At 38.3% G+C, this 26,734-nt stretch overlaps 1 protein-coding gene and 1 pseudogene across 6 annotated transcripts; both read left to right on the forward strand.

Moving 5' to 3' along the window:
* LOC111341142 (ephrin type-A receptor 3) lies at nt 1-25,615 on the forward strand. Of its 6 annotated transcripts, XR_015990647.1 has the most exons (20): nt 1-137; nt 1,192-1,280; nt 3,551-3,618; nt 8,569-9,214; nt 9,909-9,956; nt 10,512-10,874; nt 11,609-11,811; nt 12,338-12,401; nt 12,748-12,847; nt 13,161-13,234; nt 13,444-13,608; nt 13,966-14,076; nt 14,181-14,368; nt 14,639-14,758; nt 14,919-14,989; nt 15,386-15,426; nt 16,295-16,391; nt 17,414-17,513; nt 23,757-23,839; nt 25,479-25,615. XR_015990647.1 is itself a non-coding variant. In XM_022948092.1 (19 exons), exons 2-19 carry the CDS (start codon nt 1,214-1,216, stop codon nt 18,800-18,802), a joined length of 2,595 nt encoding a protein of 864 aa, XP_022803827.1. In that variant the 5' UTR covers nt 1-137; nt 1,192-1,213; the 3' UTR covers nt 18,803-20,262. The 6 variants fall into 6 exon arrangements, 2 of the variants coding, with proteins under 2 accessions (XP_022803827.1, XP_022803828.1); XM_022948092.1 differs by lacking the exons at nt 23,757-23,839; nt 25,479-25,615 and adding an exon at nt 18,734-20,262; XM_022948093.1 differs by lacking the exons at nt 23,757-23,839; nt 25,479-25,615 and adding an exon at nt 18,734-20,262 and having other exon boundaries at nt 12,751-12,847.
* Nucleotides 25,616-25,812: 197 nt separating this feature from the next.
* On the forward strand, nt 25,813-26,734 carry LOC148725406 (uncharacterized; annotated as a pseudogene).

Below are 26,734 nucleotides of genomic sequence, written 5' to 3' on the forward strand. Positions count from 1 at the left end.
CGAAAGCGAGAGGCTTAATTTGTAAGCTATTATTAAACGACACAGTTGGTTGGGTTTATCGGCCGTCAGCCCTGTTGTATACGATCTTCACGCGAGTAATGATGGTAGTGAATTCGTGAATCGCAAGAATTGTACAGGTATGTATTTACATTCTACAGATGCTAAAAATTTGTGACGGATAGATAATCGCTTTCTGATAAACAAGAGCTAGAACGCTGACTCTCTAAGTTTGCTTCCTTCATTTAAATCGAATTGGTCGAAGGGAAATACGTCTCTGCATAACATTTAGCCGAACTTGGGTTTAGTTTAACCATTCAGAACTTTGATCACTCCCGAGTACGGACCAACTTCCTTTTTACCATCATAATCGCCAGTTACGGTATTCTTCTTGTTGTCAATATAAGACTCCAGCTCGGTGCGAAGGACGATCAATCCACACTGAGTGAGACACAATTTCTGACGCAAAAACAGACGATTAAAGAGGCAGCAAATGACCGTCAAATAAGTCTACACAGCCGTTTAGAAGAATATTAGGGACGTTGGAATTATTATGACAAATAATATTCAGTCACGTCCGTGGAGAATTATGAGCGTGACCAAGTATGCAGTGGACGTGCTCAATACACTTTAGCCTGATACTCTGATAAAAACTTGTCTGATGCAGTGGAAGCCTAGTTCGGAATCAATGTGTTCAAGGTTTTTTTTTCAAACTTTCGGCTGCCATTTTCAATTTTGTTTTTCCCTTTTGGTTTTTTATTTTTTCATTTTCGCTGAAGTGAGTGACATGTGTAATCGAACCCATCACAATTACTGCCTCCGTCTGTGTCTCCTTTATTCAAGGCTCTGGGAAGCCATGCATATCCAATCTACATTCATAAATTCTGAAAAACGCATTGAGAATGTACATGAAATGATATGAATGCGACTAAGAGGCTGGAACATCCTCCGATTGCTAGCTGTCGCATATACCTAAATTAAATTACAGAAAGTACGATTTATAATCAATTCATTTAAGCTCGAGTAAGAAATCTCAATGTAGCACGGAAAAGTAGCTGATTGAAACATTCGATGCCACGAATTCGGTTTCAGTTGGAAAAACGCATCTAAATTTAATCTATCACAAAGTATTATAAACTCATCTACTCCTTTTTTGATGTGGTAAGTCTCAACGTTTTTATATTTCCTATGAAGCTCAAGGTGCAGTAACAACGACATGGATTACTTCTTAGTTACAATCGTTACCTTCCTGCAGATTTTAAACTTCCTCTCAGCGGATAAAGGTATGAAATGTAATGCTGTAATACTTTCCAATAACTAACCAAGGTTTCCGTACGGTTTTATTTTAATACAAATTTCAAGTCAACGATGAAGCACACCGTCGTACGCGAAAATTGGAAAAACAAGGATTCAATCCTTGGTTTTGAGAATTGGTTTCCTCCTCACAACATGAATTCCATCCTCGGAGACCCAGGGGCTGAGAAGATTTCAAGTTAGGGCATGAAGAGCCCCTGGGGACATTGTCTTACAAGACTAGTTCCAAACGGTCGCAGTCGTTCTGCCATCTGATTGGTGCCAGAAAATCTTTGTGTTTTTCTGCCCAATCAGAGTGAGGTGTGCTTTAGAGTCCTTTCGCGTGTTTTAACACGGACATATATTTGTAGCGCAGTTGCTCGCCATGTTTGTTTGGACCGTGCGACAGAGATTTGCTTGAGGTGAAAAGTTTCAGTCTTGGCACACAACGCAAGAGAAATCGATTAGATTGTCCGCGAAAATCTTACCGGAAATTATACTGAATACTTTCGCAGGTATCACTAGAAAACGTGTTTAAAGTTTGCGAGGTTTGTATACCACACGATGGTTGCAGTCATTGATATGTCGCTCTAAACGATAAACGAGATTTAAGCTTAAATCTTTCTAGATTTTTTGCATAATTTGCTGTGACTGAAACTTTGCCAATCCCGTGAAGTTATTTCGTCGCACGAGCCGCGCAGGTATGTCGAGCAACTGGTACTTGCGAAACTTTCTGTGCTTGCCAAACTCTAATCTCATCTTCGCTCGAAGAAAAAGAAAAGCTAAGCGTGGAAATATTTGCTTATTAGATGTGGGTAGATGATCTTGTGCTATTAAGCTGACATTTGCAATAAAGTAAACCCGCCCTTTCCATCCGATATTTCTTGGTGTTTGGTTTTGTTTTTCCCACTGAAAACAGCATCGGATCGATTCCCAATGATCAAAGGTATTTAACTTGGTCTTCAACAATCGACAGAAGAGGTGAAATGACAATGACCAAGGGACTAGAAGAGAATCCGTGGCCTTCCCAGCTCAAGAATTTCAACACTCTAGACAGCAGTTGAAAGATTAAGCTCTTTCCAAACCCCTTCGGTAACTGCCCGAAAACATCTCTCCTTCCCACGATGTTCTCGTTAATAAGTTTTTGTTCAGATTTTAATCAGCAAACCGGAAACACAGCTAAGCTTTCTCTTAGCACTCGCTGGAGGTCGTCCACGAACTTAACGTTCTCTGCAGCCTTGGCCGTATTGTGAATGACTTTACTACTAAGATTAGATTTTGGCGCGCAGAGAAAGCAGAAAGCTACGTAGGCGAAAGCGCCAGTTGCTCGACATACCTGCGTGGCCCGTGCGACGAAATAACTTCACGGGATTGGCAAAGTTTCAGTCACAGCAAATTATGCAAAAAATCTAGAAAGATTTAAGTTTAAATCTCGTTTATCGTTTAAAGCGACATATCAATGACTGCAACCATCGTGTGGTATACAAACCTCGCGAACTTTAAAACACGTTCTCTAGTGATACCTGCGAAAGTATTCACTATAATTTCCGGTAAGATTTTCGCGGACAATCTGATCGATTTCTCTTACGTTGTGTGCCGAGACTGAAACTTTTCACCTCAAGCAAATCTCCGTCGCACGGTCCAAACAAACATGGCGAGCAACTGCGCTACAAGTATATGTCCGTGTTAAAACACACGAAAGGACTCTAAAGCACACTTCACTCTGATTGGGCAGAAAAACACAAAGATTTTCTGGCACCAATCAGAGGGCAGAACGACTGCGACCGTTTGGAACTAGTCTTGTAAGACAATGTCCCCAGGGGCTCTTCATGCCCTAACTTGAAATCCACTCAGCCCCTGGGTCTCCGAGGATGCATGAATTCGGGCCAGACTTAAAATAAGCGTGTTTTGCAAAATTCGTCGAAAAACCTATACTTCAAAGGGATATATCAAGTTTTATCTGTGAGCTAAGTGTAATTATGCTTTCAATCGAACAGATAGGTCAAATAAAAATATCAATATGCCTAGTAAATACAAACAAAATTATGATCGTCCCTTGTTCCTGATGACTTCTTTCTTTTTTTCAAAAAAAGATGTGTCTCAGGTGCAAAGAAGAGTTTGCAATCTTTAAAGAGTGACTACATCTTCAGCAAAATTTGCGTTCTTAACTTTCCAATTGGAGTAAGGCGCAAAGTTTTTTAGTGCTTTATTTGCATACAGTGTAGATATCTTGCCAACAAATCAAGTTGTTCCTTTTTAGTCGTTTTACAGGAGAGACCGACATGGCAGAAGAAATGGAACGATTGGAGAACATCGGCGGGTATTGGGGTATGCTCCTTTTAACGTATTAGTTTTTAGGCCGCTTAGCTTCCGGACCAATTGTTATTGTTGATGTTTCCTTCTACAGGAAGTACTTGTCCTCAATTGGACGTTTGCTGCGCGAAAAAAGTTTCTCTTCCTAGGATTTAATTGTCTCGAACGTGAGATTTTGAAAAACCCATATCAAAGCCTTCAAAAAATGCTACGCATTTGCTTTAAAAAGAAAAAAAAGAGAATGACGAAACATAACATTGATTGAAGAGAGTCTTTAGTTTTCCTGGTGTGACTTTTTAAACCTTGTGACGACTACAAATACATAACTGCGACTTAATTTTCATGTTCTTAATTGGTTTCAATGTTTTAAGAAGGATATCCGTGAAAAATCAAACAAAAATGAAATTTTTGTGGCAAGGCTTAAAAATCCAAATTGTCACTATTTTTGCACACAAGAATTCCCTAGGGAGACAAGAAACGCTGTGCTTTTTTTTCTCTCAAATATGTTTTCATTTTCGAGAAAAATGAACTTTTCCCTTTTACCCTCCGGTATCGATGGATCGGGTCATAACAGGTCGAAAATTGAACACTTTCGCTCGCTTTGTGTTTCAAAGAGATAGCGTCTAGGGAAATCTAACCAACGTGTGCTCTTTCAAAGACTATTCCCCTTCTGTAGAATCCAAGTTTTATAAGAATTTAAGCAACATAAAGAAACAAAGTGCTCTCTTTAGTTATAAAAAAAATGTTGGTGAAAATAACCCTTTGTCACCATGTGCCATATTTCTGAATTCCATCAATCCACGTGTGTAAGTTTCCGAAGAAATGACCTTCAAAATGACGTAAAATTTTTGTTTGGGCAAATATTTTGGGAAACTCTTCAAACTATCACACTGAAATCATAAAATCTCGCAGTATGTTGTTTGCGTGACCAAAAAGCTAACAAGCGTTCAGCCTTCGAAACAACTGTATCGAGTAGGAGGACTTCTCAGAGTTAAATAACATAGATATACCTACTTTCGTTAGATCACATTATCTTTAGTTCTTCAAAATTTGTGTTTGCAGAGATATTCTGCCATCGTTCTGTCTAGTACGAATATGCATGGCTAGGAAGAAACAGGATACGATTAAGAACGTTATTGGTCTCTTGCATACGCATCTTTTAAGATGCTTAAAAGCTTCTGTTCCTTGTTTAACTTGCAATATGCTCTTACCCTTACCTTTTTAACTAGAATACAGTTCACAAAAACTCACAAGTTTTCTTATATTGAGAGGCCCTTGCAGGAGTGAGGGCTTGCATGACTTAATTTGCATATTGACAGTACAAGTCCTTGCGTTTGTGTGAGAATATTTTGGACCTATGAGTGGGGTCGTTCGACATTATTAATAGGCACAAGTACGTAGAGAGAAAATGAATAGATATCCATTGAACTCGGATTTTTCCTTTATTTGTACCCATGTTTAATTCATCTGCTTAAGTGAAATAATTGGTGTTACTGAGGGCCTGTAGCTGTTTACATGGAGCTGGAGACCCCAGGTAAGCGAGGTAACCCGCCAGTCCATACCACCTCTTATGTTATCTTGATCACATTTACTTGATAGGTGTGTTAACCAGCGTGAGCCGGTTGCCCGGGTCGCGAGCGTGCCAACAATCTCACCCAGAGATCTCAGGGTTGTAAGATTGTACGTAAAGGCGGACTATTTTTCGAACACAGCTAGGTGGTGACCTCACCCACCTAGAGTTCCCCACCTTCATGTAGACATGCCTTTAAAAAGACGGATCAGTAGACTGCAGAACCTCCAGTACCTGCGGAACCCATTTTTTTTACAATAACGTAAAGATTAACGATTTAATTTTGTTTCGGGTATAAAAAAAAAGATTAAGGCCCTATGTGCCACGAGGCATGAAAAGGATTGATGATGATGATAAAAAAAGATTACGTTGAAAGAGAAATATGTTTTTAACATCTTTGATATCCATTCAGAAATAACTGACTTTAACTGAGGCGACATGAACAGCACAATTCTATGCGATGCTAGAGGGAGCAATTGGCCGTCACCTACCCCGAATGAAGGTACTTTGATTCAAAATGTGAGTGCTCAAATGTTCTGGGTACTGTGATATCTGAATAATTCCTCTTCAGAACGCTCTCATCCAACCTTTTGGTTGCAATTGGCGGCCTTTAATTCCATTTCATTTTACATGATATTTGAATGAGGAACACTAGAGTGAAGTAGCATCATCGTCCAGGCTGTATGGAATTCGGGGTGACCTGGATGCCCACTGCGAATTTACAGCGTTTTGCTTCCAGTGGATTTGTTCGGTAAGCTTTCCTAACTCTCCAACTACCAGAGTTTGCAAACACAAATTTGAATGACTAAAGACAATGTGATATAACAAAAAAAGGTATATTCATGTTATTAACTCTGAAGAAGCTCTCCTTTTCAACCCGGATTTACAGCGTTTTGCTTCCAGTGGATTCGTTCGGTAAGCGTTCCTAACTCTCCAATTACCACAGTGTCTGTTCACTTATAATAATGATGATAATAATAATAATAATAATAATAATAATAGTAATAATAATAAAAATAATATTTATATAGCGCGCACATCAAAAGCTTCTCGTGGCGCTTTACAATACTATAAAATAATAAAATAACCTAATGCACAGAGATAAAATAAAATCTATCTCTTATCTTTTATAAGCGAGCTAATTAAATTTGCTAAACGTATTTGACCGAGAAAGAGCTATCATAGTTTGTAAAATTGTCACTATTTTTTTTTGTCACTAATTCACCATTTCGGCGATGAAGACTTCGTCTTTAATTTTGAACAGACTTCAACTTGCTTGTTCGGGTAAAATCATATCAGCAGTACTGTACAAAATAATTCAGAACTGACATCAGCTACTCTACCAGCATGCCGAGCTACCAGATAGCGCTGCAGGGTCCATCGTATCAAAATATTGTCACTCATTCCCCGTCTCCGTAACAGAGATTAGATTACGACTTCTTCCTCCTAATGGTGATCCGTGAAGTGTCGAGTCCGAAAGAAGTGAAAATATCAAAGTTTGAAAGCTTAGATTCGACGTAAATGACGTCGACCCATCCAACCGCCATTATGCAAATTAGGTCATGCAAGCCCTCACTGAACTCCTACAAGGCCTCTCTGGGAAAATATTAAGGCTTTTCGTTTACCAAATGCTAGTGTCGGCTAGTTAAACAAGTACCTGTAGCTGAAGCTGAAGATGCGTTTACAAGAGACCAGGGGAGTTCTTTACTCCTCCGGTTCATATTCGTACTTGACAGAACGATGGCAGAGTATCTTTGCAAACACAAATTTGAATGACTAAAGACAATGTGATATAACAAAAAAGGTATATTCATGTTATTAACTCTGAAGAAGCTCTCCTTTTGAACCCGAAGTTATTTCAATGGCAGAATGCTCCTTAGCACTTTGGTCGCGCAATGAACATACTGAGTAATTGTATATCTTCAGTGTCATATTTCAAAGAGTCTTCCACGTTGCGAAAAAACATTTGCCCAACTAAATTTTACGTCATTTTGAAGGTCGTTTCTTCGGAAAGTTACATACGGGGTTACCATGGGGATTACCAGAAGCTGTCACTACTGACAATGGGCCCCAATTCACATCTATCGAGTTTACTGAATTCTTGTGCTGTCAAGGGATTGAACATCGCGTTTCGTCTCTCTGGAATTCTCAAAGCAACGATGAGGTAGAAAGGTTCTACAGGACCACGAAAGAGGGAATCTAGGCATCCATGGCAGATGGAAAATCGTTCACCGAAGGAGTTCGAACGACACTCTGCAACTATTGTGCTACTAAACATACTCTCACGGGAACATCTCCAGCGGAGTTAATGATTAGCCGAAAGCTTATTTCGCCGTTGGATATTCTGAAGCCCCCCTCAAACCCCTCAACACGCGGCTACCCCTTCGAAGGCTGAATACGTAGCCACTACGCAGAAAGCACTGAAATCGTACGTGGATACTAAACGTAAAGCAAAGCTTCCTAAGTTCGATGTTGGTCATTGGGTTAGAGTGAAAGAAACCAGTTCACGGTCACAAGTTGAGGCCTGTCCTTACAGAACCATTAGAAATCGTGAAGCGCATTGGTCCTTAACTTTTCAGCTACGAGATGGCACCAAATGGAATGGTCGTCGGTTGGTTCATGTATTCAAAGTTCCAGTTCCGAGTCCCGACACCGGAAAGTTCATCCAAGACGCTCCAATTAGTTTCGAGCCAGATCAGTATCTGAATCAACCTCAGACGAACCATGATTTTACTCATCAGTTCGTGCCTGATCTGGAGCTTAACAGTTCATGTGTTGCTGTTACACGTCCCCAGTGTGACGTCTTCCTGTTGGACTTAGGGATCATGATCTCAATTTCTTTCTACTTAATGTAGGAGCTTAGCTTTCCTCGTGAGAAGGGAAAATGTAGCATAGCTGTCCAGGTGTGACTATTTGTCAAGTACTTGTCAAATAGTTGTTACAATGTAATTACGTATGCTAACGCGGAGACAATAATTAAGGCGAGGCGTGCACTGAATACGGGACTTATGTATGTAGATTATATGTCGTAAGTTGTCTTGTAATTTCCTGGATATGAAATTTGTGTGTTTGGATGCCACAAATGCCCCATCAAGATGGATCTTCCTTGGGCGGACAATTCTCCGAACCCCCATTTGAATAAGTGCTGGATCCTCCCCAGCATTTTTGTCGACTTTGAGCTGAAGCGATTATTTCAGTTTAATTATTTTCTGCCCAGTTTTGATTTAATCAGCTCTCTCAAGTCCCCTGCTACCCAAAAAGGACAGACTATTTAGAAGTATCATATCAAGCCTTACCTGAGAGTCCCCACCCATCGGTTTACACACTATAAAACACTGGTCAGCCGCAGAAACCATGGCATTGAAATTTTGTCATTTAATTTTGTTTTTGAACAGTGGCGGTGGGCAAAGGTTGGTATTGGGACCCCACAGTACACGATTTGTTATGTCAGTGGCCAACAACCAAATGCCTGGCTCTTTAGTAATCCTGTCACAGTATCAAGCACAGTAACAAAGGTCGATATTACCGTTTTATTCAATACAAGGAACTGTACAGTAATTGGTGGAGATAATTTCTGTAAAGAATATTTCGACTTTTATATGCATCAGTCTACGACTCTAACAGTACCTGACCCTTCACGGAACAATGCCACTTACGAAAAAATTGCTAAAGTGACTGCGCCGATCCTTGGCATTGATATGAGTGCTACGGTAACAAAAAATTTTGGAGTCAAAGTAAAAGGGAAGTACATTATTCTGGCTTTTCATAACCAAGGTTCCTGTAGCTCTATTCATTTTGTCTCTGTCAGTTATTACTTCTGCCCAGAACTTACTATCATTAGTGACTTGATGTCCTTACCGCGATTTACGGCTCCAGCAATTAATTCTGAGACAGTTGAAGGTAGCTGTGTTACAAATGCCGTCTACTATCAAGGTAGCCTAACTGTGGACTGCCAAAGCGATGGCGTTTGGAACATCAGTTCAGTTAAGGGTAGATGTGTATGCAGAGAGGACATGGAAAATAGGGGAGGAGAATGCATAGGTATTTCACTTGAAAATAAACGACAAAAAGAGCAACAAAGCAACAATGACGGGGTATTTGCCTTTGAACTCTCACCACAACTCTAGAGAGAGCATGTGGACAACATATAAATTTAGTCATGTCTGAAAGTAAGGTTCTAAATGCTTCCTCCTCCGCAAGTCCGATCAATGACCGATTCCCAATGGACAACTTTTGGATTTATCGATTTTTATTTTGTAGTGACAATACGTTTAAATCAATGTTTATTTTCTCAGGGTATTTTGTGTCCCGAACTAAGTTACTGCTAAGCTTAAACACAATAACAGGGAAACATATGATTTCTATGTCATTTTGCCATAATAATGTTAATGTGGCCGGAAATACTCTAAAATCTAACCAATAACTGTTTAATCAATGAAGTGCCTTAATGTATTTAGATTGAATTTTGGATCATTGTACACAGATATAACTAAAACGTCATTTGAAATCAATAGGTCCTTTCTTTTATAGTCTTTTGAAAGGTGACTGGTTAGGACGATAATGACTAGAATATTGCTTTCACTAAGGACGATGGCTTTGTTAAGGTCATTAGATACTGTACAGGGAAAACTTTAAACGCTTGAGTGAGGCTTACCAAACGTATTCATCTTTCGTTGAGATTGACGAAAACTTTAAAACGACTTTATCGATAAATTGATCTTATTTCCTACTCCAGTTTGCCCAGAAGGAAAATACAACGACCAGAATGGCTTTAATTGCACAGGTAAGGACGCAGATGTTATATGATGTTGTAACCCTGGTTTTCGTTTATTCTTTTCTGTTGGAGAGTACAATGGGTGCATGGATCAGTAATTACCCTTTCTGCTAAATGAGCAATTGCAAAATAAAACAAAAAATGAAATAAATCACATCTGTAAACCTAAAGCACCCTAAAAACAACGAATGTTTCGTAATGTTTTACTCAAAACTTGTTCAAACTGACATATACAGTGTAGGGAAAACGTTGAAATATTTCAAGAAAAGATGTGTTGATGGTATGCACTGCTGCTTTTTACAATAGCTGGCCCATATTTATACCATTTCAACTTTGTTGATATATCCAAATTATTTCGTTACCCCCACCGAAGCAGCCCCAAACAGTTTCTTTAGAAACTATCAGCCTTTATTCATTCATATTTATACATGGTGCCTCACTTAATTATGGCAGTTTTCTGGGACGTGAATTCTAAAACAAACAGTCTCAAAAAGAATCTTAAAGGACTTTTAAAGGAAGTTAGATCCCCTCATCAGAACTTCTAATAGGTACGTGTATGTTCAGTCATACCATCAGGCCCGCAAAATATTCAAGCTATCTTCGTTAACAGAAGCGCGTTGGCGTTACAATGGCAGCCTCCTACAGTGACCGGTGATCAAACCCAGGTGATTTATGACCTCGACTGTCATAGGCCGTGCGAAGGTGAAAGTGACAACAAGTGTGTCTATAAAGCTTGCGGGAATAACGTCATCTTCACACCGAGAAAGGACAGCTTGAATATCACTCACGTTACTATTGAAAATTTATTTCCATTTATAAACTACACCATAAAAATCTACGCGAGGAACCGGGTGAGCGATTTGGCAAAAAGAAAATATGGAATTGAGGCAAACCTCACTGAAATAACTGTAAGGACCAATAGATCAGGTCAGTGAATGCGTGGAATGAATATATTGTGTGATATTCTGGTAAAACGTTCATAGATGCTACATGAATACTTTTGAGATACTGAGATACATATGATCTAGTGCTTTCCTCTGGAATCACCAAGGTCATAAGACCCACAGCTAAACAAAATTCATACCTTACTGCAGTTAATGTTAGCTACCTATTGTTATTTATTTTCATGGAGCTTAATTTGTGCGATTGTCTAAAACATCGCCGAATGGAAGACCCGCGTAATAACAATTTTTGCAAAACTTAACCACTCAAAATTTAATACACTTGAGTAACAGTGTGGTAAAGCGCTACGTTACCATAAGAGGGGACAAAGCAGGCGTTGTTGGGGCAACAAAGGGTGATTCAGCTCTTTGTCCCTAGGATCCATGTGAAGAAATTGTCAATGTCCTTCAGCTGTAGCGTAAATGAACGATACCAGGTACCCTGGCATAGCTTTGTTGCAAAGGAACATTTCAAACTTTTTTCAGTTTCGTTTGTTATTATGTGGTCTTGTTCAGTGTCATTGGAACAATTATTATGAGATTAACTGCTTTTCGATGAAGATCAGCATTTTGACTCTTTCCCCGAAATCTAGTTTCTTTTCATGCATATTTCTGGCCAAAAAACCAAATCATGCGAAATTCAGTTTTTGCGAAAGTAAGTAACAATAAAGGAGATGACGGAAGTTCACGACGGTGTATCCATCTTTGTTGAAAAACTAGTTCCAGGTAAACCGGAAGTCTTTGTTGAACAACCAGAAACGGTTGTTTTTGTATCTTGGACACTGACGGAAAAGAACGGGATCATTGAGGAGTACTTTGTGACCTATGTAAGAGAGGATGATTTGTCAGAAACCCAGACTATCGCCACCCGGAAAATGGAAGCGCACTTTGAGTTAATGGCCGGAAAAACTTATGAATTACAGGTGGACAGAATTGATTACTCAAGTGTAAATTAGATTCAAATTGTTAAAAGTAACGGCAGGGAATGCAGGTTTAAAAAAGGAAAATTATATCATCGCACTGAGTGATATAAAGTAGTTGGATAAAATTAACTTTGCAAAAAAAAAAGGGAATTCAATTATGATTCAGATGGTTAACGTCGAATTACGGTCAATAGGGCTAAAGCTAAGAATTTTAAAAGGTTCCTGAAACACGAGGTTTTTTTTCATCTTTAAGTGTTTTGATACAGTAAAAACACTCCTCAGGTGTAGAGTAAACAATAGTGAAGAACACAGTGGCAGAAAAAGAATGTCCATTGGTTATAATGCGACATGTACTGGCAGTAACAAAAAAGACATAGATCTGTAATGTAAGGTGGTTCAGTTGGAGGAGATTCTTCTCCCTTCCTCCACAGTAAAGACTCCTCCAGTTTAACAACGCTCAAAGAAGCTACTTTTTTTGCTCTTACAAAGAAATCTCCTAGAACACTTTTCGATTTTTTCTCCTTAGGTATTTGCTATAAACGACTTTGGTAGGGGTCCTGCTGGTGTGAAGACGTTCACACTGAGAGAGGGTTAGTTTTTACATCGTTAATACGCCAATCTACCCATAGAACTGACATAATTGCTAAGCTACAGTAACATCAACCAAGCCTAGTCGAAGACCACTTTGAGCGGACGTTGTCACGAGGCAGTGTTTCAGTTTATGAGAAGAAAACTTTAAAGTGATTGTGCCTGTGTCATAAAGACTTTAGAATAAACTATCAGGAACACTAATTGGTTGGGATGGTGAGAATTAACAGGTATATTAAAAGACAAACTATGCATACGGCATAGATATTGCTATAAAGTCATATCTGGTATGTTTTGATCAGCTTTACTGTCACGGTAATAAATGAAACATTCCTCCCATTCACTCAGCAGAACCCAATGTGACCATGTATCTCAAAATCATCTATGGATTGGTTGTTTTATTGGCACTTTGCATTTTGTCTTTCGCCTGTTACATCACCTACAACAGGTCAGTGTGAAAACATAAATAAAACATCAATGAAATTCAACATGAGGTTACTACTCCTGTCCAGTACATGTATTCCCAGTAGAGCTGCAAACGTCTTCGAATTATTTCAAAAAATAAGGAATACAGTACCATAAGCTCAAGGAATGTCCGACAAGTTCAACAAGCATCAGTAGACTGAACATTGAAAGTGCTAGTACTGACGCGTTTTTATTGCGGTTTAAAAAGTTTTTGATGCTTCTTTTTCTTTTAACTATACCCAAAAAATAATTTTGTGGTGGCATAACCAATTTAACATCTTGTTATTTTTTATCAGATGGAACCGTCGAAGAAATGCAAACCGTGGGAACATTCCTAAAACAACAAAATTCAGTGTTATGGTTTATGAGAGTAAGCTGCAATATTATGTAATTTCAAGAGGAAATAATGGGAACTGGTCATTGAAATATTTTAAAGTTTTTGTTTCTGTTTAATTTTTTTTTAACTAATTCAATCAACTAATGCAGTGTTACTATGTCTCACGATACTTTGCTGACGTTGCACTTGATATGGAAGTTACCTTATTATTATTAATTGTTATCACTAACAAACTTACATAGACGTCTCAATGAGTTCTGTCGCTGAAAGGAAAAAAGTGGACGAATTTAGACTTGACCGTGATCAAATAACAACAGTGAAGGTGCTCGGAAGTGGCAACTTTGGTCAGGTATCCAAAGCCGTCTACAAGCCTTTAAAAGCTGAAGTGGCTGTTAAGTCATTGAAAGGTACATTTCTTTTTTCTAGCACTTCGTCATATTGCCTTGTTAAAGACGAAAACATTTCTTGAATTGAAGTCTAACTCACTAAATGGCTATCTACTTTCTTGTCTTACAAACTCACGAATTCATTCCTCGTTCAAAACCGAGGAAAATAAGCTACAAATCTCTGGAAGGTACTATTTACTTTTACGGGAAAGACAAAAAATTCTAACTCTCTCACTAGTACAGAACTTTTTTCTCTTTCCAAGCCAATTATTCCTTTCTCGTTCAGAAGCATTTAGGCATGTAAAGTACTGGATGTAAAAAGGTTTACTTTCAAACTTACGGTAATTGCTGACGTTTGAATTTCTATCCATCTTCTAGACAATGCCAAAAAGAAGGACTTGCAAGACATGCTGACTGAATTAGATCTAATGAAAACAATGAGGCCTCATCCTCATGTTGTTAAACTCATCGGCTGTTGCATTGAGAAAGGTATTGCACAATTTGGTTGATTCGGCTTGGCTGATTTCTTGATGACTGACTAATTCAATAATTCATTGATTGGCTAACTCATTGGACCTTTTACGTGATTCTAGATCCACCCCTTATAGTGTTGGAGTATTTACCATATGGGGATTTATTGGGATACCTGCGCAAAAGCAGAGGAATCGAGGATACTTATAACACAGGAGAAAAAAGACCAAGCTCGACACTCACGGAGAAGGACCTTTTGTCCTTTGCATGGATGATCGCTGATGGTATGAGCTATTTGTCAACAATGAAGGTAAAAACTACCATTTGTATGCCGTTACATCTCAGAACGGTCTTGTGTGATATGAAAAGTAATGTCTTATATAACAAACCTTTACAATGTAACTTTCTTCAATCGTTCTATGAGGAATGGTTTCGAATCATATCTTGGTCTGTTACGTTTGTTGTCGCTCTGAAAGAGGCTGCAGTACCAGCCAAAACAAGGAATGTAAAGCAAGATGAAAAAGTGTTTTTATGAATAAATCTCGGGGTGTCAAGGTTGTGTTATTGTTCAATGTTTCAGATTGTTCATCGTGATTTAGCGGCTCGCAATGTTTTAGTTGGGGACAACAAAGTGTGTAAGATTTCAGACCTTGGTTTAGCGCGTGGTTTGCAAGGAGATATATACACCAGAAAAAGTCAGGTGATTCACAAAAACATGTCAATATAACTACAATGTCTTACGCCACCGATCATTATTCTTTCATTTATTTGTTTACTAAATGACGAAAACGTTGCTTATCATATTCAGTTTTCTCTCGTTTAGAATCATTTTCGAGCTTTATGTGATTATTTTTTTCAAGGCTCGTCTTCCAGCCAAGTGGATGCCCCCAGAATCCCTTTTGTATGGCAAATCTACCACTATGAGCGACATGTACGTTGTTTCAATTTAAAACTTCAAGTCAACTGCCGTTCAGCCTGTAGAAATAAGGTTTAAGTACCAATACTTTGATTACCAAAACTGCCTGAGCGATTAGGAAAAATGCGCTTGCGTGAATAGTATTATCGGAAGAAATAGAACAGTTTTCAATTGTTTGTCGATAACTTTTATTTATTTTCTCTCTCTGCTTGGTCCAGGAAGGTCGCGCCATTTTCTAAACAAAATTTCAAAATTAAAACTAGTTGCAACGTGGTAATTAGCAGAGGTAGTTTGCTTTTTTTTTTTTTAATTTTGAGTTCTCATGGCTCCACGTGATATTTTTCTTGGCTCTGATTGAAAAATGAAAAAGGTTATCGATTAAAATTGCCACTCCCTTTCTGTTTTGAACAGATGGTCATACGGCATATTAATGTGGGAGGTGTTTACCATTGGTATGTGGATTGAAGTGAAGTTACCTTTTTTTGTACCTTGAAACGAGAAAATTGCCGCCTATTTTGCTCCCTCTCGCTTACGTCTTGATCCCTGACTAGTATTGTACTTTCTATGAATCAAGACATATCATCACTACTGATGCGCATAACAACAAAATTTGTGTATAAGGGTTTCCAAATATTCAGCCAAAACGTATCGAACTCACTAAGACCTTTTAAGACGATCAAGACACAACCGCCCTAGTGAGTTCCATATAAAATATATCATAAATGAAAAATCTACGCGTGTCTTATTGGCTGAAAATAAGTGCATTTTTCTTCTAACACGAGTGGAAAGTTGTAATACAAGTACAAATTACAAATAACATGCCCCCGCGGGCTGTTAAAATTTCTTACCTCTTGACTTTCTGTCAAGCTTTTTTTCCTGTCAATTTTTAACACTGAACGTGATTCCTCGGACTATTTTGGTGTAATAAGCACTTGTAAAATTTTCAGAATACGTATTGCAATTTTGTTGTCTCTGAAAATTTTTTCTCTTGCTTGTTACAACAAATTTCACTCGAAATCATGCTGTTACCTGAACTATAGCTAGTTGCTAGGATTCCCTAAAATTAAAGAGGTTAAAGATGTACTGTCATCGAATTATAAACCGCTTTCGTAAATGACTAATTAGAAGGGGGAATGAGAATCACCGAGATCAGTGGATTCCATTAGCCTGATCATTGAGGAAGATTTCGTAATTTTCCAACCAAAGAAGGACCCTCCTGGCTTTAAAACGGGGCTAGTGATGGTACAGTGTAGGTTCTTAAGAACACTTCACATGCTATTCTTTAATTAATTGGCAAACAACGCCATGTATTATTTTCAGGTGAATCGCCATATCCCGGGGTGAAATCTAGAGAAATAGCTGGCTTACTGCAGACAGGATACCGCATGCCTAAGCCACCTCACATCTCACAAGAACTGTAAGTGGTTTAAGAGCTCTTTCATCTCTCCTTTTACGAATCAGTACCTCGAAAAACGGCACAGATAATAACTAGGTATTTCACAATTCACTTTCAAACGAACTATACGAAAACCGTGGATTGAAAGTTATATAATAATATTGAACTTTGTTCAAGTGTCAGGGTATTTAGCTATATATTAGCTAGTTGTGGACAATAAAAGACATTCCAAATACAAAGTAAGAACGATTAAAGTAGGGATGGTTAGGGTGTTAAAAATCTATTTCAAATTAAAAAGCATTCATTTTAAAAAACTGATGCAGTGTAAATGAAAAACTTACGAATTTATAATTGTGCTGTTAAAAGTCAATTGGTAAAATTCCATTCCAAACGTGGTTAGTTGATACAGAAGTTACAATTGATGCACGTGCCCTCAATAAAAGAAGTCAATTCTTTCTCTTTGATTTTCGATCTAAAATTATCCAGCGAGGGTCGCTGTCGATCACTTGAGGATAGTCTGAACCAGAGGTATAGGCCCAAGTAGCTAATGGTATGGACTCAGGTAGCTGATAGAGTGTTTTCCATATCTCACTGTTGAGTAGTGAGGTATATCAAAATCTGAGTTTCTTAGGGCGTACCCTCTATTTGCAAGATTGAAAAGTTCACCTATGTAGTCGGGGCCAAACCATTTCATTGTAAATTACGATTACGATCTCTAGCGGAAACCTATTGTAGAGAGAAGGCAAGTTTGCACTGCGTGGGAGATCTTCGTAAGTGTCTGTCTTACAGTTGTAAATTCCTCTTAAGGCGCGTTGTCGCAGTCTCTCTAGCTTTTGTCTCTCAGACTGCTTACAAAAATGCCATACAGTTTGGCAATACGTCAGGTGAGGAAGATTTGCTGTAAGGCACAGTTAAAACTTGGTCTTACATGGGATTAGATTACGCAGTCTTTCAAGCACCCCTATTTTCCTGCTCGCTTTTTCACAGCTGTCGCTAATGTGTTCAGTGTTCAGTATGCAATACAATTGCGATTCTTATTTCAGGTACTCCATTATGACCAATTGCTGGGAAGAGCAACCAAAAAGCAGACCAACATTTCCGTGGCTCTGCTCGGCAATCGAACGATTATTGAACGATTTTAAGGTTTGTCTTTCAGTCATCCTTAAACATATCCTTTTTCACTGGTTTTTTTTTTTTTCTTCTCTTTGTGCTGTATTTTTCTTACTATAGTACTTTTTTTTTGCTCTAATCTTTGTTTGAGAAAATAGTTTTTAAGAACTTTCATTCTTTAGACTTGAAATTTGCAGCTATACAAGTGTAAGGGGCTTCTTAGGTCATAAAAATGTGGAAGGGGGGAACGGAAATGGTATGTTACATTTTGGTAAAGGATACGACGGGTCATACTCGTATCACACAGTTCAATCAGACAGTTCTGCTTTCTTTCTTGATACTCTTATCTCAGCGGGCTCGCCCTTTTCAAATTTTGGAGTTATACCTCAATTTGTCAGCTTAATTTCGCTTTCTCTAGGACTATTTTTTTTCGAATCTAGGTATCCTTCCCCAAAGATTTAACCCTGTATCCTCGCACTTTCGTGTTCATTAGTATCCCTGCCAAATATGATGAGCAACGAGGAAAGCGTAAATGAAAATAAAGATTTTAACCATTAGACGATAGACGATGAGGTCTTTCCTTGGTAAAAGTTCAAAATAGACTGATAACTATGAGAACATAAGCTAAACTTGGTCTACGGACTTAGGACGAAACGTAAATTTCCTAAACTTGTTCGGCAAAGAACTCTTTAACTTTTCAGTCATACCAAACAGGTTGTAGTCACAAAGTTTTTTAAGCCCCTAATTCAATTCATCGCATTTCCGAAACCAAACGAATCGAAACAAAACAAAGTGCAACGAACCAATTCAAAGCAAAGCGAAGCAGTAAAAGACAATGGCGGCTGAAACATGCTATTGCCACACTAGCCTTCGACAGACGAATAAAAACCCTTAAAAAGCCAAGACATACAGAATAGGAAATGTAACCTACCATACGAAACAAAAGAAGCGCAATATATAACATTCATTAAAAAAAGGTACAAATACCCAAAAACTAGACTTAGAAACAGACGAGAAGCACGAATAGCGACAATCCTAGTGCTAGGGCAGATCCAGGGGTGGTTCGGGTGGTTTGGTCGAACCCCCTAAATTTTCCCTCCCTGGGAACGCTGGAAATCATGTTTCCGAAGACCTAATTTTCAAAATCTTGAACCCCTCAGAAGGGGAACAGTTTTCCGAACCCCCCTTGACTAAATCCTGGATCCGCCCCAGCAGTGGCCTACCATGTCTCATCTATCTGATCTGTTCTCTAGACATATGTGAACTTGGAAGTCTACGAAGGCCATGATTATATCAACTTTGATGTGACAGACAAAGAGTGATAAAAGATGTTCAATTTCTAGTAAGACTGGAGCGGGGAAGTCCGGTGCATTTAACATAGTTTCAATTACGTTAATCTTTCATCTTGTCTATTGTAAATCGGATAAGATAAGGTATTGTTAAAGATACTGTATTATGAAATTTAAATGGTTTTTCTCGAGATTTCATGAAGAATGGGTTTTTTTTTAATTGGAGGTTCCTTCTGGAAATCTGCTTGGTTACATGCTTCTTGTAATAGCAAGTTGCATAAACATTCAAATGGGAAACACATATAATCGTATTTTGATTTATTTCAGCGTAAGAGCCCCACGTAATTATCTTCTTTCCATAGTTATGATTTTTTCGAAGCTGCATTGTTAGTGCAGTTAGAGTTATAATTTCTGATGTGCTCTTCTATGGCGGGGATAAAAATTAGATGGAAGCCGAAAACGCTGGATTTCATTTTTTCGTAAGTCCTGTATTTCAGTAAAAAGCTTTACCTAAGGAGTAACTGGGCTATGACAAATAAACTTCCCATTAATGTAGAGAAGACAAATGTAATGATCGTGACTGGCAAAAGACTTGAATCCAAGTTAGATTTTCAACCATCAGTGAAGTTTAGTGATCATGGACTAGTGAGAAATGTTTCTAATGCTACTCCGCTGTTGGGTTTGGACATTGATTGTCACCTATCGTTTAGTCAACATGTTGATAAAATTTATAACAAGCTTTCGTAGCGTATAGCGCTTCTCAGAAAAATCAGAGCTTTATCTGCCTCCTAGACAAAGATGATATTACAACTTGATAATTCATCCTATAATTACCTACCCTAGTGTTATCTGCAGCTGGTCATGTTGTGATAAAGAGTCTTTGAACAGAGTATTGAAGCTGCAAAAAAGGGCGGCTAGGGTTATTCTGTCTGCCGATAGAGATTCGCCATCTGTACGTTTATTCAATAAGTTAAAATGGTTCCTTTTTATGAAGAAAATAAGATAAGCTGTTGTTCTTTAGTTTTTAAACTTATTGAATGTACCTTACGTAATTACTTAATTCAAAATTTTACTGTTAATAATCAAGTCCACTCTAGAAATACTAGGTATGCTAAATTTAATTTAGTTTGTCCTAAGTATATATGCGAGACAAAAGGTGGAAAGTCTTTCGTAGTCAGAGCTTGCAGACTGTGGAATAAATTATCTTTAGAATTAAGACGTAAAGATTCTCTTCCTGCATTTAAGAAGAGTCTTTCAATGTAATTTTTAAAGAACAGTGTAGTCTAAATCATTTTACTATTTAGCTTAATATTTACTCTTATTTTTCATTGAGGGCCATAAGTTCATTAGCTTTTAGCTATTTAGTGCGACCCTCTATGAATAAAGTGTTTACTTACTTACTTAGATACTTACTAGTAACGGCAATGATGTCTGGTGTAAATGTACGTGTGCATGTGTTTGACCAAATAAACCAGCCCTCTAGGTATGCAATATCAAGGTGTGCGTCATTATTAACAAATTTCAATCAAAATATTGCAGTTTTTAAAGGCTGCACCGAAAGTCTTCGAGAAGATTTCACTGTGGTTGCAACATGCTTAAACTATACTTAGTCCTAGCGTTTTAATTATGGATACAGTGCTGACTCTGCTCCTGCATTAACTTCTAAAACAACGGTTGTGAATGTTGAAATCAAACTGTGACCATATTTTGGTCTTGAAAATTCTCGATCTGTTACGAGAGTGGAAGAGGCATCATGCTAGTTTAAATGCCTTCCAAAGCCCTTAGGCTACATAATACCCTAAGCACGTCACTTTGGGTATTTTTTAGGCCCTAACAGGTTAAGGATTCTTGCACATCGCGCTAAACCTTTTCGCTCAATGTATTCCTTTTTCCTAAGGAATCTATTGGAAGAGATTTTGGTTGGACCGTCATAAAGTTCTCAATCTATTATTAGTATACGCTATACCATTAAAGGATTGTTTCACTACGTGCCCATAATGTTTATGTATGAGTGCAGACCGACGCTAACACTGGCGTAAGTTTTCATTTATCGAGCATAACGTCAAGGAGTCTAGTACTGTCAGCTGTTTCTTTCTGGCTCGGTTAGCTTATTGAATACAATCTTTAAACGAGCACCTGGATGGTAGACGAATTGTAAATCGCAACTACCGTACAGGTATGTATTAATAATTAACGGGTACACACAATTTGGAACGGAGATAGTCGTTTCATGATTAACCAAAGATATGCGCAGATTCTTTACGGCGAATAACGGCAATTGGTATGTATGTATGTATGTATGTATGTATGTAAATCTTTATTTAAACACGGAAAATCATCAGTTACATAATAAAAACTAAGATTAATTAACTGCTTTACATGATTGCCGTGTGGGAATCCTATATATCGACTACGTTAAGACTTCGCCTAAAATGGTTAATGGATGAAGCATTTTTTAAGTTTTTGGGCAATTTATTCCATAATATGGCCCCGCTGTAAGAGAAGCTTCGTTTCAAATAATTGGTGTTTGGTTTGGACAAGGCCAGCCTTCCCTCAGAGTTTCTTATGTCGTACACAGAGTGACGCTGATAGAAAAGACGTTGTAGATATTCGGGAGCAAGGTTGTTCATAATTTTATACATCATTAGGGCTTTTTGTTTCTCTCGTCGAAGAGATAGCCTCTCCCAATCGAGGGTGGAGAAAAGCTGGTTTAAGCTCGTATCAAAGGGTAATTTAGTAATAATTCTGGCTGCTCGATTCTGTAATTTTTGGAGCTTATCGCTTAAGTAGCCACTTAAACAGTCCCAGACGGGGCTGCAGTAATCAAAATGAGGCAATATCAGGTATGCCTGATATTCTGATCAAAACGTGATACATTGGACGATAGGAGCCATTCTTTTGTCTTGATAGCTGGAAATAGGCTCAGTAGCACAGCTGCAGGCAGGGACGATGGGTAAACCTGGGTTGTTAGGTTTATGGATTCCAGGTAAAAAGTAAAAGCAAGAAGTTCTAGCAATGGTGATGGTGAAATTTTTTTGCAGAAGCCGGTACTGGTGTTTTTTACAAGGTTTGGTTAATAGAATTGGACTTGTTTCGACGTTTTCATAAAAAGAGGAGTCAGAAACTGCCGAAAAGCTTCTTTTTGGTAGAGACTGGCCCGCCAAACAACTACTGCACCGCCTTTGATAACATTATCTTTGAGTTCTCTTAGATTTTTTAGTGCCGACCACTCTTCCGGAGAAAGGTTGGAAACTTGGTGTTAAGATTGAATTTAAGCTTGTTAATATCGTGGCATCTTTCAATAAGAAAGTCTCAGAACTGACCATCTGAGGTGAGTGCATTTAGACTTTCGAATGAAGTGTCTCGAAAGTACCTATGTTCGAGGTGTTAGAATCATCCTCTTTGTCATGGAAAAAGGCACCCTGTGCTGCTAACACTCAATTGCTTTTCATTCGGTGACAACTATTACAAACAAACTGTTAGCGTAGCTATGGATACCAAGATCGGATAAACCTGAACTCTACGGTCGCCACATTAAAGACTGTATCGGCGCTACCTCTTCTAACAGGCAGGAGCTTACTCAATTTATAACCGCTGCCAATTCCTCTTACTCGGCTCTAAAATACACCAGGAAATTTCCGACACTTCTTTGGCTTTTTTCAGATCTCAAATATTTCATTGAAGGCGACTGTTTGATGCACTAGTGTGCACTATAAACCTACAGACATATAGTTACTCATTGAATTCATCTTCGCATCCAGCACGTGTAAAAAATTCCATTCCTTTTTCTCAGTTTCATAGACCTCGTCGTTCATGTAGTGACGACTCTGATTTTTCCGACAAAACACCACCACCACCACCACCGTGCCCAACAAATTGATTGACGGTCAGCACTACAAGAGTCACAAAAGGAAAACACCTATTTCACTCAATCCATTCTTACATTTTACCCTCGCAATTACACAACTAAATGAATAATTTTTAAAAATTGTGAATTAATTCATTATGATCCAGAGACTGGTACTATCTTTTTACAACCTCTACTAATTTCATTGACACGCGACAAAAACATAGGCAATTGTTTAGTCAGTGAGTTCAGTAAAACTAATGACCAACCCGGAACTCTCAAATGCGCTCCAGCGTGATGCAAAACCTGTTCTTTCATCATAGCGTCGAGAAAACATCGGAACCCAAGAGATATATTAAGATAGTAAATTTTATAGAGAAATATCTAAGTTTCAATATTCTTATGCATATGAAATTCACTAATGTGTTTCGGTAATCAAAATTATGGCACTAAGAGACTTTTGGTTTAAAAAGAACGAAAAAGATGAATTTTTTTCACTAATTGTGGTTCTTGAATGCAATCGAAAGACAGATTTCAGAATTCCTCTCTCCTTTCCAAAGTTCTACTCATCACAGATATAGAGGTTTGTGATCTTCGGAAAGAGACTACATCATCGGTATGAGAATAGCGTAATTTGGTTTTATCAACTTAGTTGATAATGTATATGATTGGCCACCGTAAAGGTTCAAGAACTGACGTTTCGAGCGTGAGCCCCTCGTCAGAGCGAAAATGAAATGAGCATGCTTCGATACTAACTTTCTAAAGGCGTGAGGCGCAATGTTACCTTACCAATAGGTTTTTATCAAAACGTCGCAGAGTCGTACGTCTGTTTTCTCAAAAAATTATTTGGGATACGACCTCCTTACGTCATTATACGGCTGCTTCAGGGTGGAAAAGTGGAATCATGAATTATAGCGTTTGAATCAGAAGGAATCTCGAATTTTCGCATGAATTATGAATTACGAGATGTTAAGAATGAATCATAGAAATCGATAATATAGATATGAATCATTGACCGAGATCACAGATTTTGAAGGTCAAATGGTTCCACTTCCAACACGAGGCTATTGCATACACACTAAAATCAAGCGCTTTGTTACATAGATGTATTGCTCAGATACCGACCTGTTTTCTTCATAGGGTATCTATATAAGAGGCTGACAGAAAGGAAGAAGTAGAGCGAGTGGACAATATCAAGGCCGGAAGCTGGTGGATCTCTTGGGGTATGTTCCTTCCGTACAATGATTCTATAGTTAAGATTGCAATTCTAACAATCCATTTCCATTTTGCTTTATAACATAACCAAATTAAAGCGCGCTCTCTGATTGGTCAATTTTCCCATTTGTCCATTTGCCCATTTGTCCATTTGCCCATTTGCCCTTTTGCCCATTTGCCCATTTCCCCATTTGCCCACGGTCCCATTTGCCCATTGGTGTACGCTGCTGACGTGGGCAAATGCAAAGACTATTTTTCCGCGCGCAATTGTTTTTTCTGGTCACGTAAGATTTGTTAAATAAAAGGGAACTCTTTAGTTACAATATATCAATGTTATGTTATAAAACAAATGGTAAACACCACAGCGTACACTATTGAGTTATGGATGCACTTGGGAGGTATGCTAAGCACTCAAGAAGCTAGAGTTGCTCTCGGCTATCGCCTCGCGCGACTCTTACGCTTCTCTCGTGGTTAGCAACCTCCCGCGTGCATCCATAGCTCAATAGTGTACGCTGTGGTGTTTACCATTTGTTAAATTGTATCAGACGTGAAATTCTAAAGAAAATGGAATGCTTGATAAATACATATTACATAGATACTCGCATATGTTGTTTGCTGGCTGTACTGTCCGTATTGTGAAAAACTTTGATTAGAATGAATTTTGTGCATGGGCCCAAATGCTTCACTCAATCGGTTGCACTTTTTACAAGTATTCGCATTTTATTCATCAATGCTGTTTTTTTCCTTCACTCCCAAACTAGAGCAAGGTTTTGTAATTTAAAATTTACCACAAAAATTTAAAAAAAGAAGAAGTTTGATGGTTACTGTCCAGTTATCCACCCAAAATGGTTAACTAGGCTACTCGGCGAAACTATGCCTATGGACATAGGAAGGCAACTTCAATTGTACTAACCCTAAGAACCAACCAGATTGCAGGATATATTACATACACCTTAGACTATTCGATTATTTTACATATCATACGCGCGGATATTTTATGAGTTGTGTGATGAGCAATTAGCAAAATATCTGCTCATATTATATGTTAAACAATCCAATACGAGACTTACTAGTTTTCTGTGCATCGTACCGATAGCATGACTTGTGCGTGAAAGAAGAAAACAAGAAACAAGAAACCAACCAAGTGTTCTTGATGGCCGAAAAACAATGAACGCGTTCCATTCGACCAAAGTTTCCGAAAACTCTGGTTTAAGATCGAATGGAACAGAAAATTTCCGGAAACTGTTATCGAAAATTTCGGTCAACCTCTCAAGGTTGTCCTTTTTCCCGGAAATTTGGAAATTCCGAAAATTTTCCGTTCCATTTGACATTTCTTCCCGGAATGACTCGTCCCTAGTTTCTTTAGCTGTGACTGTTGCCTCGACAAAAGGTAAAGACAGCGGCGTCGCCAAACCTTCAATGTTCCGCGTGTTTTTTCACGTCAGACGATCTGTTTTTTCGACATGTTTTTTTCGACATGTTTGCGTCGACAATTCAGGAAATGTCGCTCCTTCCATTGGTAAGTCGAAGACAAAGCTTAATGACTTTCCGATTTTAAGGCACACACCTCTTGAATGACTATGTAAATAAATTAACTCTCGGCATTTGTATATAAATGAGTATGAAACGAAACCTACGTTTCAATAGGTACTGTGGAAGACCTTGAGCAAGCCTCAACGTCATTTGCTGAAGAGAGTGCTAATGCCACACTGCAGAAGTAGGAGGACCGCTTTGTTCTTTTGTTAATCGAAAACCCAAGAGCAGTGAAAAAGAGGTATTCGAAAAGATTGCAAGCGCATTTAGCAAGACTGCAGATGTTGTGGTATCCAGAGAGCAATGTATGCGGAAATGGCTTAAGTTAGAAGACAAATACAAGGAAGCGGAGGACAACAACAATCGCACTGGGAGAGCTAAGCAATCGTGAAAATTTTACGAGCAAATAGCAGAGTGCATAGGTGATAGCCAAAGAGTCAACTCAGATTTCACATTTGATACTGAAATTAATTCTTCCTCGTCAAGTACCAGCTGCAATGACGATGGTGGGAAAAGCAGTGAGGTGAATAGGCCATTTCCGAATTACGTTTGGCCTCTTTTTCAAAACGAGGCCTGGTGCTCAACCAAACATATGAAAATGAGTTTAATTTGCATGTGAATGAAAACTTATTACCATACGAAAGGATGAGCACCAGGACTCGCTTTGAAAAAGAGGTTAAAGGCAATTTGGAAAGGGGCTATTCAAGTGCTAATGATTGTGATGATGATCATGACGATGATAATGACGATGATGATGATGATGATGAGGATGATGATGATGATGATGATGATGTGATTACAGAGAAAAGTGTTCAAAGACTCTTAAAAATAGGCGTCGGAAGCGAAAAAGTTATTCCTCTGCTGCTGAAACGTTAGGTTCTCTCCAGTCTTATACAAAGAGGAAGGAGAGGGTAGAGGAAGAGATAATCAAATTGTTAAGAGAAATGCAACAAAAAAGAGATAAGTTCTTCAGTCAATTTCTAGATGTCCTGAAAAAAAAGTAAATCGTATAGAAAGGAAACTGTTAAAACTATTCCTATTGGTGTTTATCATTGATAAGACCCTTTTGGTCTATGTTATTTTATGTTCTGCCCCTTTGCCTTTTGGTGTTGGGCTTGTTGTGTAAAATGTAAACAGATTTACTGATACCGATAAAACAAAGGTGTTTATTGATATTTATTTACCGAAATACGTAGCCGGTTCAATATATAGAAACCAAGAAAGGTGATTGCTAACTATCAAATTGTACAATACTGTTTTTCTATATTTTCCCAGTAGATGCAAAGCTTTTTGAAAATAAGAAAAGTTAAACATTTGGACAGTAACAGAAAATGATTAAATCAGATATATTAAAGTTGTGTTGATGAGAA

Source organism: Stylophora pistillata, chromosome 8 (assembly GCF_964205215.1).
Source record: "Stylophora pistillata chromosome 8, jaStyPist1.2, whole genome shotgun sequence".
NCBI classification, from domain to species: Eukaryota; Metazoa; Cnidaria; class Anthozoa; order Scleractinia; family Pocilloporidae; genus Stylophora; species Stylophora pistillata.

Excerpts from the sequence above, each read along its gene's own strand:
- LOC111341142 (XM_022948092.1), top strand. The coding sequence starts at position 1,214 with ATGGATTACTTCTTAGTTACAATCGTTACCTTCCTGCAGATTTTAAAC. Across the intron at positions 13,609-13,965 it reads GGCTGTTAAGTCATTGAAAG|ACAATGCCAAAAAGAAGGAC; the intron begins GTACATTTCTTT and ends TCCATCTTCTAG. Across the intron at positions 14,990-15,385 it reads TCTACCACTATGAGCGACAT|ATGGTCATACGGCATATTAA; the intron begins GTACGTTGTTTC and ends TGTTTTGAACAG.